The sequence below is a fragment of the Urocitellus parryii genome, chromosome 8, assembly GCF_045843805.1.
Source record: "Urocitellus parryii isolate mUroPar1 chromosome 8, mUroPar1.hap1, whole genome shotgun sequence".
Classification (NCBI taxonomy): domain Eukaryota; kingdom Metazoa; phylum Chordata; class Mammalia; order Rodentia; family Sciuridae; genus Urocitellus; species Urocitellus parryii.
The window spans coordinates 81,604,576-81,617,856 of record NC_135538.1 but is presented as its reverse complement, the minus strand read 5'-3'; the positions used below and the strand labels follow the sequence as shown (position 1 = coordinate 81,617,856).

The 13,281-nt window shown below is 31.9% G+C and overlaps 1 protein-coding gene across 1 annotated transcript in view; it reads left to right on the top strand.

Annotated features, from left to right (window-relative positions):
• Myo6 (myosin VI) overlaps window positions 1-13,281 on the top strand; it is a 136,325-nt gene that overhangs the window by 106,614 nt on the left and 16,430 nt on the right. Inside the window, exons 21-27 of the mRNA XM_026409529.2 lie at window positions 2,401-2,531; window positions 2,639-2,716; window positions 4,686-4,815; window positions 6,516-6,606; window positions 7,336-7,486; window positions 9,076-9,284; window positions 12,708-12,786. Coding sequence (XP_026265314.2) covers window positions 2,401-2,531; window positions 2,639-2,716; window positions 4,686-4,815; window positions 6,516-6,606; window positions 7,336-7,486; window positions 9,076-9,284; window positions 12,708-12,786 — 869 coding nt within the window. The remainder of the gene's footprint in view (window positions 1-2,400; window positions 2,532-2,638; window positions 2,717-4,685; window positions 4,816-6,515; window positions 6,607-7,335; window positions 7,487-9,075; window positions 9,285-12,707; window positions 12,787-13,281) is intronic.

Genomic DNA, 13,281 nt, shown 5'->3' with positions numbered 1-13,281 from the left:
CAGGATTTGGGTTTATATATTTTTCTACTCATTTTATATCAACTCTTGTCTAGTAGAATTTTCCAGATGATAGAAATATTCTGTATCTGTGTTATCTAATATGGTAGCCCCTAGACACTGGCTATTCAGCATCATAAATGTGGCCAGTAGGACTTATTTAAAGTTTAAATAAATTTAATTTTAATATTTTAAAATTTAAATTGTCACATGTCTAGTGTACCTACAGAGCTTGTGGCTAGTGACTGCCATGTTGGAAAACACAGGTTATATATTTTCTAAGTCTCCCCTAGCACCATTGACATTACTTCCTAAATAATGAGTCCTATTATTCTCTAGTTCAAGCTGTCATCATCTCCTTCCTGGCCTTTTGCCTTAGCTTTGTAAGTATTCTCTTTGTATCTACTCAGTCTCTTCTTCATATGCAACCCGAATTATTACTTTACAACTCAGCTCTAATCATTGTTTTTACTTGCCTAAAATACTGTAATGACAGTTGGGTGTGGTGGTGTACCCCTGTAATCCCAGCTACTCTGGATACTAATGCAGAAGAATTACAAGTTTGAGGCCAGTCTAGGTAACTTAGACCCTGTTTCAAAATAAAAAATAAAAAGAATTGGGATCGTAGCTCTAAAAACTTCTTATCATCCAATATCAGGACAAAGTACAAAAAGGTGAGAGAAAGTAGGTTGTCTTCCTCTGTGAAACTGAAGCTGTGCTGTCCAGAGAAAGGGTAGTTCTGAGTATACCAGCCAGCAGTGTATGGAACAGCTGTTTATCAGACTCCCAGATTAAGAGCCAGGTCTTGGGAGTTTTTAGAAGAGTATTGACTTATAGTCATTGATTTCTATTTTTCAGCTCAAAAATTAACTTCAAGTATTAAGAAGTCCATTGTAGGCTTAGTAATTTGTTAAGCTCCATGAAATTCTTAATGACCTTCTATGAACCAGTTCATAATTTGCAGAGATAAAGCAAGCCTAGAAACTTAAGAGGTGGTAAAATCTGTGGCAATACCAACCAAACCTTGTTTTTATTTCTCCAAGCAGAGCCTAGAACTAAGTCTAGTTCTGGAATTTTTTTTCTTATAAGAATGATGGTCTTTATGTTTCATTAATCACCATATACTTTATGCTTTTTTATTTAGTTATATTTCTTATACTAATCAGATTAAATTTTGCTCTATTCTTTTAAAATTAATGTGTTATATTCCAGCATATAGTTGTAGCATCTTTTAATCAGGAAACACTACAAACAGTGATCTTGTGGATATCTGGATATTCTCCACAAATATCTTAACTTACAAGTATGAAGGGTTGTAGGGTAGGCTCAGAGAAATATAAATTACTGAACCAAAGGGATGGGTGTTTTCTAATTGCCATCCAAGATTGTTGTCTTCATTTACTCTATGACTGTATGCCTGTGTTATTCTACATAGTCATCAACTCTGAATACTATTGATGTTTTGTACCTTTGCCAGTCAATAGTCTAAAATTAAATATGGTTGCCTAGAAATACTATCTTTCTTATAAGATTGTTTTAAAATAATAATTCACTTAAAAATTTTTAGAGTTTCATTTTTTTAACTAAAATTTTTGACCAGCAGAAATTTATTTTGATATAAAGAAGAAAGTAAGGGTCTAACATTATTTTCATTTTCCAAATAGCAAGCCATTTATCATAACACTATTTATTAAATAATCTATTTTTTCCATTGATTTTAGTAGTCCCAGAGACTAAAATTCAGGTTTCATTGTGAACAAAATCTTGGCATTATCGCTAGTCCTTGAACTTTTCCCAATGTATTTTACATTTTTCCTAATTCCTAAAAGCTCATATTGCCTCAAGGCTCAGATTCACCACTTCTTAGAATTACACTGGTAACAGATATTGATCTTATAGACTTATCATCCCAATAGATTAGTTTCTCTAAGAGCGTCTTTATATTGAGTAGTGAGCTTTCCTTTCCTTTCCTTTTGCTGTTTTTAAGTACTAGGGAGAATTTGGGAATATATTTGACCACTTTTTGGAGACTCTGTTAGAAATGTTGTTCTAAATTTAACCTCAGATCTTTGAAAGTGGACTTCTACTGGGCTTTGTTTGGTATACTGGGATGTAATGGAGAGATGCCTAGCATAAAAAAAGATATAAAATAGGCTGGAGCTTTGTAGAGAACAGTAGTTTGCCTTTAGTGATATTGGTTTTAGATGGAATTTGACTATAGTAATTTTAGGTGGTAGATAAGTTGAGACATAATGATTAGAAGTGTATTCGCTATGTAATCTTTCATTGCTGATGATTTCTGTAAATTGTCCTTTCTTAAATATTAATTTTAAAAATTGGTCATTCATGAGTTATTTTGGACTTCTGCACATGACTGGCTGTGATTTGTGTTTATGAATCTAGGTATGGTGTCTGTTTTGGACTTGATGCAGGGGGGTTTCCCATCACGAGCTTCATTTCATGAACTCTACAACATGTATAAAAAATTTATGCCAGAGAAACTTGCAAGATTGGATCCAAGGCTATTTTGTAAGGTACAAATAGTAAATCTGATTTTACATAAATTAAAAGTTTCTTAGCAGTAAACTCTTTTTTATTAAATATTAGTTGGAATTTAACTTTTTTAACTTTAATTTTGTAGGCTCTTTTTAAAGCTTTGGGCTTAAATGAAATCGACTACCAGTTTGGATTAACAAAAGTATTTTTTAGACCTGGCAAGGTAAATATATTTTTCTTTAAAATTTTATCATCATTAATGCAGATAGTTGGAGTTAGTAAACATTTTTAAGTATCAGTGATTCATATTATTCTTGAATTATATGGTTACTAATGGCATGAAAAAATATATAATGTGTGTATATGTACACACATTTTTCCTATTTGTGAGAAATTTGTAATTTAGATATTATAGTACTCTATATAAATTTTACAATTTTATTCAGTATTAGAATCAGAACATTGTTTAATTGACATTTTTTTTTTTACTTAAAATAGGGCTAACCAGAAAATTTTAACACTTTACACAAATTGAAAACTTTTCTAAAGCATATTAGTCTTCATTGATTTTGAGATTTTGTAGCACTTTGGAGTCTTCATTGTGGGAATAAATTTTATTAGAATATGGTAGATATATAAATTATAGGAAGTTGCTCTGGAGTTTGTATGGATCTCTGTCAAACTCTAGAATGAATATGCAAATACTTTTGTATATAACATAATTTTGGGGGGCTAACATAATCCTATAGTTTTAACATTCAAATCAGTTGTAGAATGCCTTATAACTAAATGTATTTCATACAGAAATACCTAAATGCTGTTCAAAATCTATTACTAATATGATTTTCACCATTCCTTTCTTCTTTAATGTTGATTTAGTAAATTGTATCTTCATAGTTTTAAATACAATTGTTATTGTATTTTAAATAGCCAATAATACTAGTTCAGCTTATCAGAATCATTAATAAATAAATATATTTCAAATATCTTAAGGGTAAATTCATCATAGTAAATCTGATTTTACATTTTTTGAGTATGAGATGAAGTATATGTATATGTTACCATTATATATACTTTCCTGTGAATATTTTTATTTCAGAGAACCCATACCCTTTCCTATGAAAGAAAAAAAATAAGAGGAAAAAAAAATCTATAAATTATAGTTTATGGTTGGCTTAGCTTTAATCATAAATATTTCTCATAAATTCAACTCTTCCATTGTTTCAGAGCTTAAGTAATTATTTAAGAATTAATAACTTTATAAAGAAACTTGTTGGTCTTATTTACCTCTTGAAAAATGAGGATTTGTTGATAGCTTATGGCAAAGATTCAAAGAGAGCTTCAATTCATTATGTTACCTTTAATTTTTATTATAGCAAATGATTACATTGATGGTTGATGATATTGTGACATCTTAGTATTTTAGTGGGACATTTGATAAAGGAGAAAAGCCATTTTGGAATTTGGTGGTAAATAGTGGAAATAATATATTTTATTTCTTAATAACCAAATAAATGTTTTATCTGTGTTATCTCTGTTAGTAGCAATGTCTTATCTTTGTTCAAAATGGGCCTGGGGATTGGGAATGACAGACTAGTTTTGCTGGAACCTGATAAACATAGCTGAATTTTACTTATCAAGTGCAGTATGTGGATATCCAAGAATGTGGGTGATTCAGTGGGTGAGATATATTAATCCTTTTTCATTTTTTTCCTCAATAAAACCTTTTTGCTGGGTTGGGGCTGTAGCTCAGTGGCAGAGCACTTGCCTAGCACGTGTGAGGCCCTGGGTTCAATCCTCAGCACCACATAAAAATAAATAAATAAAATAAAGTTATTGTGAAAAAAATTCTAAAAAAAGAAACCAAAAACCTTTTTGCTAACCCTCTATAGTTATTTAAGATCATCATTTTCTTTTATTATTGAATCTGTTATTCCTCCCCCTCCCCACACTCCCCTCCCCCCCCAAGAAAAAATGATCCTGAAGGAAGGAAGAAAGGAAGAAGAAAGACTTCTTCATAGAAGAAGTCAAGTGTGTTTGTGTTTGCTATCTACTCTAAAAGATGTCTGTGTAAATTGGCATGCAGCCATTTTCAGAAAGTTAGATTTTGGATTTGAATTATATTTGTTTTCTCTGTGTGTTTAAACACATTTATCTTTTAATACTACTGTTATGTTATTTTTACCTTCTAGTTTGCAGAATTTGATCAGATTATGAAGTCTGACCCTGATCACTTAGCAGAGTTGGTTAAGAAAGTCAATCATTGGCTAGTCTGCAGTCGCTGGAAGAAAGTTCAATGGTGTTCCCTGTCGGTCATCAAACGTGAGTGTTTTCTTTCATTTCAGGATGTTTTATTACTTTGGAAGTAAGGTGGTTTGTGCATGTTATAAGGCTGTCTCAGAGGTGGATGCTAGGCAAGAGGATCGTGATGTTGGTTCACACTGTGTCCGATTCTTCTGGCAGCACTTTGTATCTAGTGTGTATTAGCATTTGTAGACTTTCTATATTTTATTTTTTTGAATGCATGATTCTTATTTTCCCTATCTGAATTTGTTAAGTAATATTAATTTCATTATGTTCTAAACAGAACAGAACTTAGTATCTTGATTCGTTTTTCTCTTTCTCCCCTCAACCCACAATACCACTCTTCAATCTCTCAGATTTAAACCAGAACTTTTTCTGCCTGTGTGGCATCTCTAATACACACTTCAAAAATTTCAGGATTACAATCATCTCTTCTTTCTTATTCCTGAAATCTTGTCAATCATCTGCTCCTACTGATTTATTCTCCAAATACTGTAATTATTTACTTTGTATTCCAGTACCGTAGTGGAGCCTCTTTATCCCACTTGTGTAATAACTTGAGCAGCTCCCAAGCTGGTGTTCCTGGCTTCCCAGAGTCCTTGCTGTATACCCAAAACCAGTAGAGGCAAAGTCTGAATTCTTAGAAGATCTTTCAGGATCCTGTAAAACAGGGTATTGCCTCATCCTTGCATCCTGTTCTACCATTCCCCTTTCAGACCCTGGTCTTTGATGCATTGGACTAAGCTGCTTTTGTCTATGTGCTTCTGCTAGGCCATACTTATCTCTGACCCAAAGCAAGGGTGGGGCAGAATATTTTTTACTTAGTTGAGGGTCAGTGGCAAAAATCTTTAATTTTGGGGCATTGAGAATCTATAATTTGATTAAATTTATAATCCCCCCACCAGAGTACTTGAAATACTGCTAGGTACATGAAGAAGATTCATTAAATTATTCCTTATCAATAGAAAAATGAAATTCCTTTGACATAATGGAGAGAGACCATTTAAACAAAGATTATTACTGAAATCTTTTGTTAGAAAATTATGAATATGGATAAAAAGACAACTATAATAAAGAAAAAGATAATAGAACCTCTTTTCCTCATCATTTTCAAGTAAAATACAAGCATATTTGTTATGGTAATTCAGTGCTTTTATCTGTATGTTGATTATGATGGAGAGTACATTATATTACAATGACCTGTGCTATTCTATGTATTTGTGGATTTAGTTGTACAGATTTACTGAGGTCAGTAAACAGATAAGGATCTTTGCAGAATTTGAACAGGGATGCTCTGAAAAAAATGTTTCAAGGTGACATTGTGTTAGGAAATTGTGGGTACCCAAAGTTAAAAAGATTTCTTTACTATAGGCTTCTCAGAGGCCTCATCCAATATGTTGATTGTGAATTTCCAAAGTGTTATAATAGTGTAAGTATCTTCTAAACTAATTCACAGGTAAATTCTTTTCTAAGGATATACCTGTTCATATTTCTTAGAATAGCATAAAAAGGAAATAATGCATTTCAAGCGCAAATCCAGCCACGTACATGATGTACTTTTTATTTTTAAGAAGTATAACAAATTAAAGAAATGTTAATAAGCATTCAGATTTATATTTCTTGACAATTACTTTTTAAAAATGAGTGCTGATTTAAAAAATATTTAAATTTATGCAATTTAAGTGAAATAATATCATTTACTTTATACTTTCACACAGTGAAAAACAAAATAAAATATCGAGCTGAAGCTTGCATTAAAATGCAGAAAACTGTTCGGATGTGGCTTTGCAAAAGGAGACACAAACCTCGGTAAGATGAATGGTGCCTAAGGAACCCTACAAAACCTAACTATCCTAATGTAAAACAGCAATAAATGCTTAATAAAAAACAGTTTGGATCTCATGCTTTTTGTAAAATTATATGTTAGTCTATTATTTATAATATTTATTTGAAATTAACTAATTTATTCATTACTTGCCTCATCCTACATAAGGATTTGAAATGGCTTACAAAAATGCAAGCATTGTAAAAGATTGAAATAAATAGTTGAAAGAAACTGTTTTGGTTATTTAAGGGATTTGAATTTCTTGATAAAAAAATATCTCTTTGCTATTTTGACCATAATCCTTTCAAGATTATCCATAAGAATTATATTGTTTCACTGTAAATTTGTTTTTTATTTCGTATTTAAACTTTTCATTACTAATTTAGACTTTTTAACCTTGGAGTTCTGAATGACTATTGATTCATCATACCTTTTTAAAGTGATTCTAAGATGACTTCTTCAAGTTCTATGATTTGAATTTTCTCTCAGCTGATAGAAAACCTCAATTGTATTGAAAGGCATCATTGTCATTCACAGCCATATTTCATTTTTCCCCCTCAATAAGAGATCTGAAAAAGAGAATACTAAGAAAAATTGAAAACACAAGTGAAATCTCCAGTTTGGCAATGTATTTTTAGCTTTTTATTAGTGAAAAATTTTCTTATAGCATTAAATGGTAATGTTAATTGACTGATGAAATATTCTCTCTACAGCATTGATGGCTTGATTAAGGTGGGCACGCTGAAAAAACGACTTGATAAGTTTAATGAAGTAGTAAATGCATTGAAAGATGGAAAACCACAGGTGAATAAACAGATCAAAGATCTTGAAATTTCCATTGATGCTTTGATGGCCAAAATTAAGGTATGTAATTTTAGCCCAAATGACTTTGGCTTTTATTTAGTTTAATGCCCTTTGCTATTGGTATTGAAATCATATAGAAAAATGTCCTTATTTTTCCAGTGTTCAAAATGTTGATAAATGGATGCTCATTATGTTGTTCTTTCTTCTTCTGTGTTTGAAAAGTTTCATAGCAGAAAGATAAAAAGGAATAGTTTTTATGCAGTTTCATTTGTTGTTAGGAAAATATCCCCCCCCCACCAAGAGTAACTAAAATATAATCCTTTGATGCTAAACTTTTGCATAGTCATGATTCATAGAGGACTAATGCTGTTTAGTTTGATGACAGCGTTGGGATAGAAATGAGGGCCTCATATCTGCTCAGCAGGTGCTCTGTCACTGAGCTATATCCCAAGGCCTCCTTGAGATTGATTATTAAAGAATAAAAGTAATATAATATCATTGGAAATTTAAAGATAGAGTCAAAAAACACCTTTATAGCCATTGCTAGCACAATCGCTAGTACACTATTATATATTTCCCTCAAAATCTTTTTTTATTATGCATACATTTTTATTTTGTTCTTTATATACATTCAGTTTTTAAAATCTCTGTCATTATGTCATATGCTTTTTCAGTATTAATACCTTATCTTCATAGAGACTATAACATAATGGACTGTTATAAAAGTGGTCATAGCCATTTCTGCTTTGATTTTGTAGGAAAAGATGGGGAAGCTTTTGCTTGATTTTTCACTTATATGATTACTACTGGGATTTAAATTTTTCTTTTTTGTATCTAGTGAATCTTTTCCTTAATTACATTGTAAGGTTTTGCTGTTTTTCTCAGCTAGTTTCATAGGTCAGTATATATATGCATATTATAAATTCCTTAAAGTAAGCCTTTTGTCATATTTTATGTATAAGATGTATATTTTACAATGGTAAATCTTTGAGGTAAAAAGGATGAAAATGATCAAGAGAAGAATGAAAGCACTGTTGATGGACTTGGCTGATTTTACAGATTTGTCAAGGGCCATCTCTGTTTATGGGGTAGCAGTATCAATTAAAATTAACTCAGCCACATTTTTTGAAGGCTAACATAGGAAAATTACCCAACAATTTTAGATGTGAGAGTAATTTCTTAAATATTCCTTAGGTACTGTTGGAACAATATTATTACAGAGAGTATACTTTGGCTAAATGAATTACTCATTCCTTCCATAAAAAAATAATTTTTAAGTAGAATTATATTGCTTTACCCAGAGTTCACCTACTGTCGGTGACTTAGTTGCTGGTATTAAATAGAATCAAATGTTTGGGGACAGATACAACTTTTTAAGAACAGTGTTTCAATATTATTTAATGTATAAACATTACAGCAAAGATATGGGCTTATCAGCTTTCCCATTTCTTTGTTGTTTGCTTGTTCTTTTTTTTCCCATTTGTGTATGTATTGGAGTAGTTTTTTTTAAATTTTGAAAACCATAACTTTAAATTTATTATCTTAACCACACATAAGTGCTCAGGTCAGTAGTGTTGAGCATACTCACATTATTGTGTAACAGAAGAGATCACTTTTCTAAATACATGTTTATTATTTTGTTTTTTAAGTCCACTATGATGACCAGGGAACAAATACATAAAGAGTATGATGCCCTACTTAAAAGTTCAGAGGAGCTTCTCAGTGCATTACAGAAGAAAAAACAGCAGCAGGAGGAAGCAGAAAGGCTGAGGCGTATACAAGAAGAAATGGAAAAAGAAAGAAAAAGACGTGAAGAAGATGAACAGCGTCGAAGGAAGGAAGAGGAGGAAAGGCGAATGTAGGGCATTTATATTGTTTTGCATTAGAAACTGAATTGAAGAGTGAATTCTTGGCAATTTAGACAATGGTTAATGACTATTTCTAAAGCCATATTCTTAATTTAATGAACTAGTTTTAGAATAAATTTATAATTTGAAAAAATAAGCTTTTATAATAGTTGCATAAAATTATTTTAACTACATGGAGAATCTTTAATTCACAAATTCCAAATATGAAATACTTTATAAAGTCTGATGCTTTTTGGGTGGCATGTTGGTGCTCAAATTGCAAAATTTTAAATTAAAACATTAATTATACATATTAGTGGAATTCGCTGATATTTCCCTATGTCATACTGTGTGCATTTATCAGGTACATCCACGCTTCTTCTGACCCTTCTCACCCTTCAGGTATCCTTCTCAGTCTCTAGTAATCATGATTTTATTTTCAGTTTGACTTGTTATTTGTTTTTTAGTTTTCAAGTATGAGAGAGAACATGTGATATGTGATACTTTTATTTAATAATGATATTCTCTAGTTCCATCCATTTGGCTACATTGACAGGATTTAATTCTTTATGGCTGAATAATACTCCATTGTGTATATATACTGTATTTTTTAAACCCATTCATCTGCTGATAGGCACCCAGGCTGATTCTACATCTTAGTTATTGTGAATAGTGCCCCAGTAAATATGGGCATTAAGGAATCTTTTTACGTATGCTGACTTAATTTCCTTTTGATATGTATCCAAGAGTAGGACAGCTGAATCACATGGTAGCTGTTTTTAGTTTTTTGAAGCATCTCTCTGTAGTTTTCCTTAGAGACTGTACATATTTAAATTCCCACCAATAGTATGTAAAGGTTTATTTTTCTTCACATCTTCACCAGCATTTGTTATTATTTTTTGATAATAGTCATTCTAACAGGTGAGATCATATCTCATTGTAGTTTTGATTTGCATTTCCCTGATGGCTGGCTGATAACTTTGAACATTTTTTCATGTATTTATTGACCATTTGTATTTTTTCTTTTGAGAAGTGTCTGCTCAGATCATTTGCCCATTTATTAATTGCATTAACTTCTTCTTTTTAAGTATTTTGAGTTCTTTATATTTTCTGGTGATAACTCTGTCAGATGAATAGCTGATAAATACATTATCCCCTTCAGTTGATCATCTCTTTACTATGTTGATTGTTTCCTTTGCTGTTTATTTTGATGTCATTTCATTTGTCTATTCTTGCTTTTGTCTGAACTTTTGGAGTCCCATACAGAAAATCATTGCCTATACCTATATTTTGAAGTATTTCCCCTGTTTTCTTCCAGTAATTTCAGGTCTTACATTAAGATCTTTGATTCATTTTGAGTTAGTTCTTTTTAGAGTGAGAGAGGAATCAAGTGTCAATCTTCTGCATGTGGATACCCAGTTTTCTCACTCTTGATCATGTTTTTGGCACGTTTGTCAATAATCAGATGGCTGTAGCTGCATGGTTTTATTTCTGTGTACTCTATTCTATTTCATTGGTCTCTGTTTTTATGCAAGTACCATGCTGTTTTTGTTGTTGTGGCTCTGTAGTATGTTTTTAAACCATACTACAGTATTTCTACTCAGGATTGCTGTGCTTATTCTGGGTCTTTTGTTCTTCCATGTGAATTTTAGGATTGTTTTTTTCTAGTTCTGTGAAGAATGCCATTGGAGTTTTAGTGTAGATTGCACTGAATCTGCATAGTATGGGCATTTAAAAAAATTTAGTTGTAGATGGACACAGTATTTTTATTTTATTTATTTTTTTGTGGTGCTGAGGATTGAACCCGATGTCTCACACATACTAGGCAAGCACTCCCAACACTGAGCCACAGTCTCACCCCCAGTATGCACATTTTAACTATATTATTTTTTTCAGTCCATGAATAAGGAAGTCATTCCAACATTTAAAAATTTTTTTAGTTGTAGTTGGACACAATACCTTTATTTTTAAAATTTGTTTTTATGTGATGCTGAGGATTGAATCCAGCACCTCACACATGTTAGGCGAGTGCTCTACCACTGAGCCAGAACCCTAGCCCTGTTCCAATTTTTAGTGTCTTCTTCAATCTCTTTCTTTAATGTTTTGTGATTTTCCTCAAATAGGTCTCTCACTTTCTTTGCTAAATTTATTCTTAAATAATTTGTGTGTGCGTGCACATGTTTGTGTGCATGGTGTATCAGGCTTTTCTATGTCTTCCCTCTAAACAAATTCATTATTGATGTATAGAAAAGTTACTAATTTTGTATATATTACATGTTTTAGATATGTTACATGTTTTATATGCTTCTACTTTACCGATTTTATCAGTTCTAATAGTCTTCAGTGGAGTCTTTAGTTTTTTTATATATTGAGTCATATCATCTACTTAGAGAATTTATCTAACTTCACCTTTTCTATTTGTATGCCTTTTTATTTTCATTCTCTTGTTTAATAGCTCTAGTTGGAACTTCTAGTAGTAGTATATTGAGTAAGAGTGGTAAAAGTAGACACCCTTGCCTTGTTCCTGATCTAAGAAGGAATGCTTTCAGGTTTTCCCTCCACTCCCCGCGTCCCATTCATGATGTTGGTTATGGGCTTGTCATATACAGCCTGATTTTCAGATTAGGGATGCTCAACTGGTAAAGCTTTTGAAAATATTCCCAAATCCAGCTGGGCTCGGTGGTTCATGCCTATAATCCCAGCTGCTTGAGGCTGATGCAGGAGGTCAAGTTCAAGGCCAGCCTCAGCAACTTAGTGAGACTGTGTCACAAAATAAAGAATAAAAAGGGGTGGAGATATATCACAGTGATAGGGCACTGCTGGGTTCAGTTCCCTATACTGGAGAAGAAAGAAAGAGGGGTAAGGTGGAAGGGAGTGAGGGATGGATGAAGAAAGGAAATATTTCAAAATTGAAATAGAAAATCAAAATCTGAACCACTCCTCTCCCACTATTTTGGACAAGGGATACTTGAACTAGGTAATCTTGAGTTTTGGTTAGACTTTTACCCTTGAGGATTTCTTAACTACTTCTTAAAGCTATGGCTTGTATTTCATTTTATAAGATAGAAAAAGGTACTTCTATTTTTTTGCAGTTTTAAAATTGATAGTGTTTTGGAAAATTGCAATTACAGGATAAACAGAAGAAATATGGGTTGTTTGGTTTGAAAAGGGGATAGAAAGAATTATGCATAATTAGGACCTTACAGTTAGGCCTTGTAACCAAGTCAATTTAGAGGTGTTATAGGTTATAGAATATAATTGTTTCATTTACATATTGCTGGCAGTATAAATTTTATTAAAAATAAGTTGAGAATGTATGTGGCCAACAGGTTGGGTTCCTATTCTGTTATCTTTATTTATTAATAGTTAATTTGCCTTCTGAAGAATTCCTTATTTTCTGTTAAATTTTTGAAGAGTTTTTTATTTCTTATTAGGAAACTTGAGATGGAAGCAAAGAGAAAACAAGAAGAAGAAGAGAGAAAGAAAAGGGAAGATGATGAAAAACGTATTCAGGTATATACTTACTGACTGAATTTCTATCAAGGTATAATGTACAAAGTTATAGAAGAAGTAAAAATAAGATCTTGGTTTGGTAATAAGCCATCACTAGTTTATCTTACAGGCCAAAGACAGTTCTGAAGGAATTATGGAGCTGGGGAAATGAGTTCAAATCCAGGCTCTGTCACTGACAGAAATTATGTCATCATATACTTCACAAATAGTGACTGTGGGCCACAGTGTCTCTTTAGAATGTGGATGAGTCATAGTTGGGAACATTGAGAAAGTTATAGATGTTAAAGCATTTAGAACATATTATATTTCTATTACACCTAGGGAATGTCAGTGAACATTCACTTATGTTATAATTTATGTATAAAAACTTTGTAGATATGGGTATTAATAGGTTAGATATTCTCTCTATCCCACCATATTTAAAAAGTTTCATGTCTGAAAATAATTGATCATGTAATTGAATTTCTGTTTTTCTGGGCTTTCATAATATATACT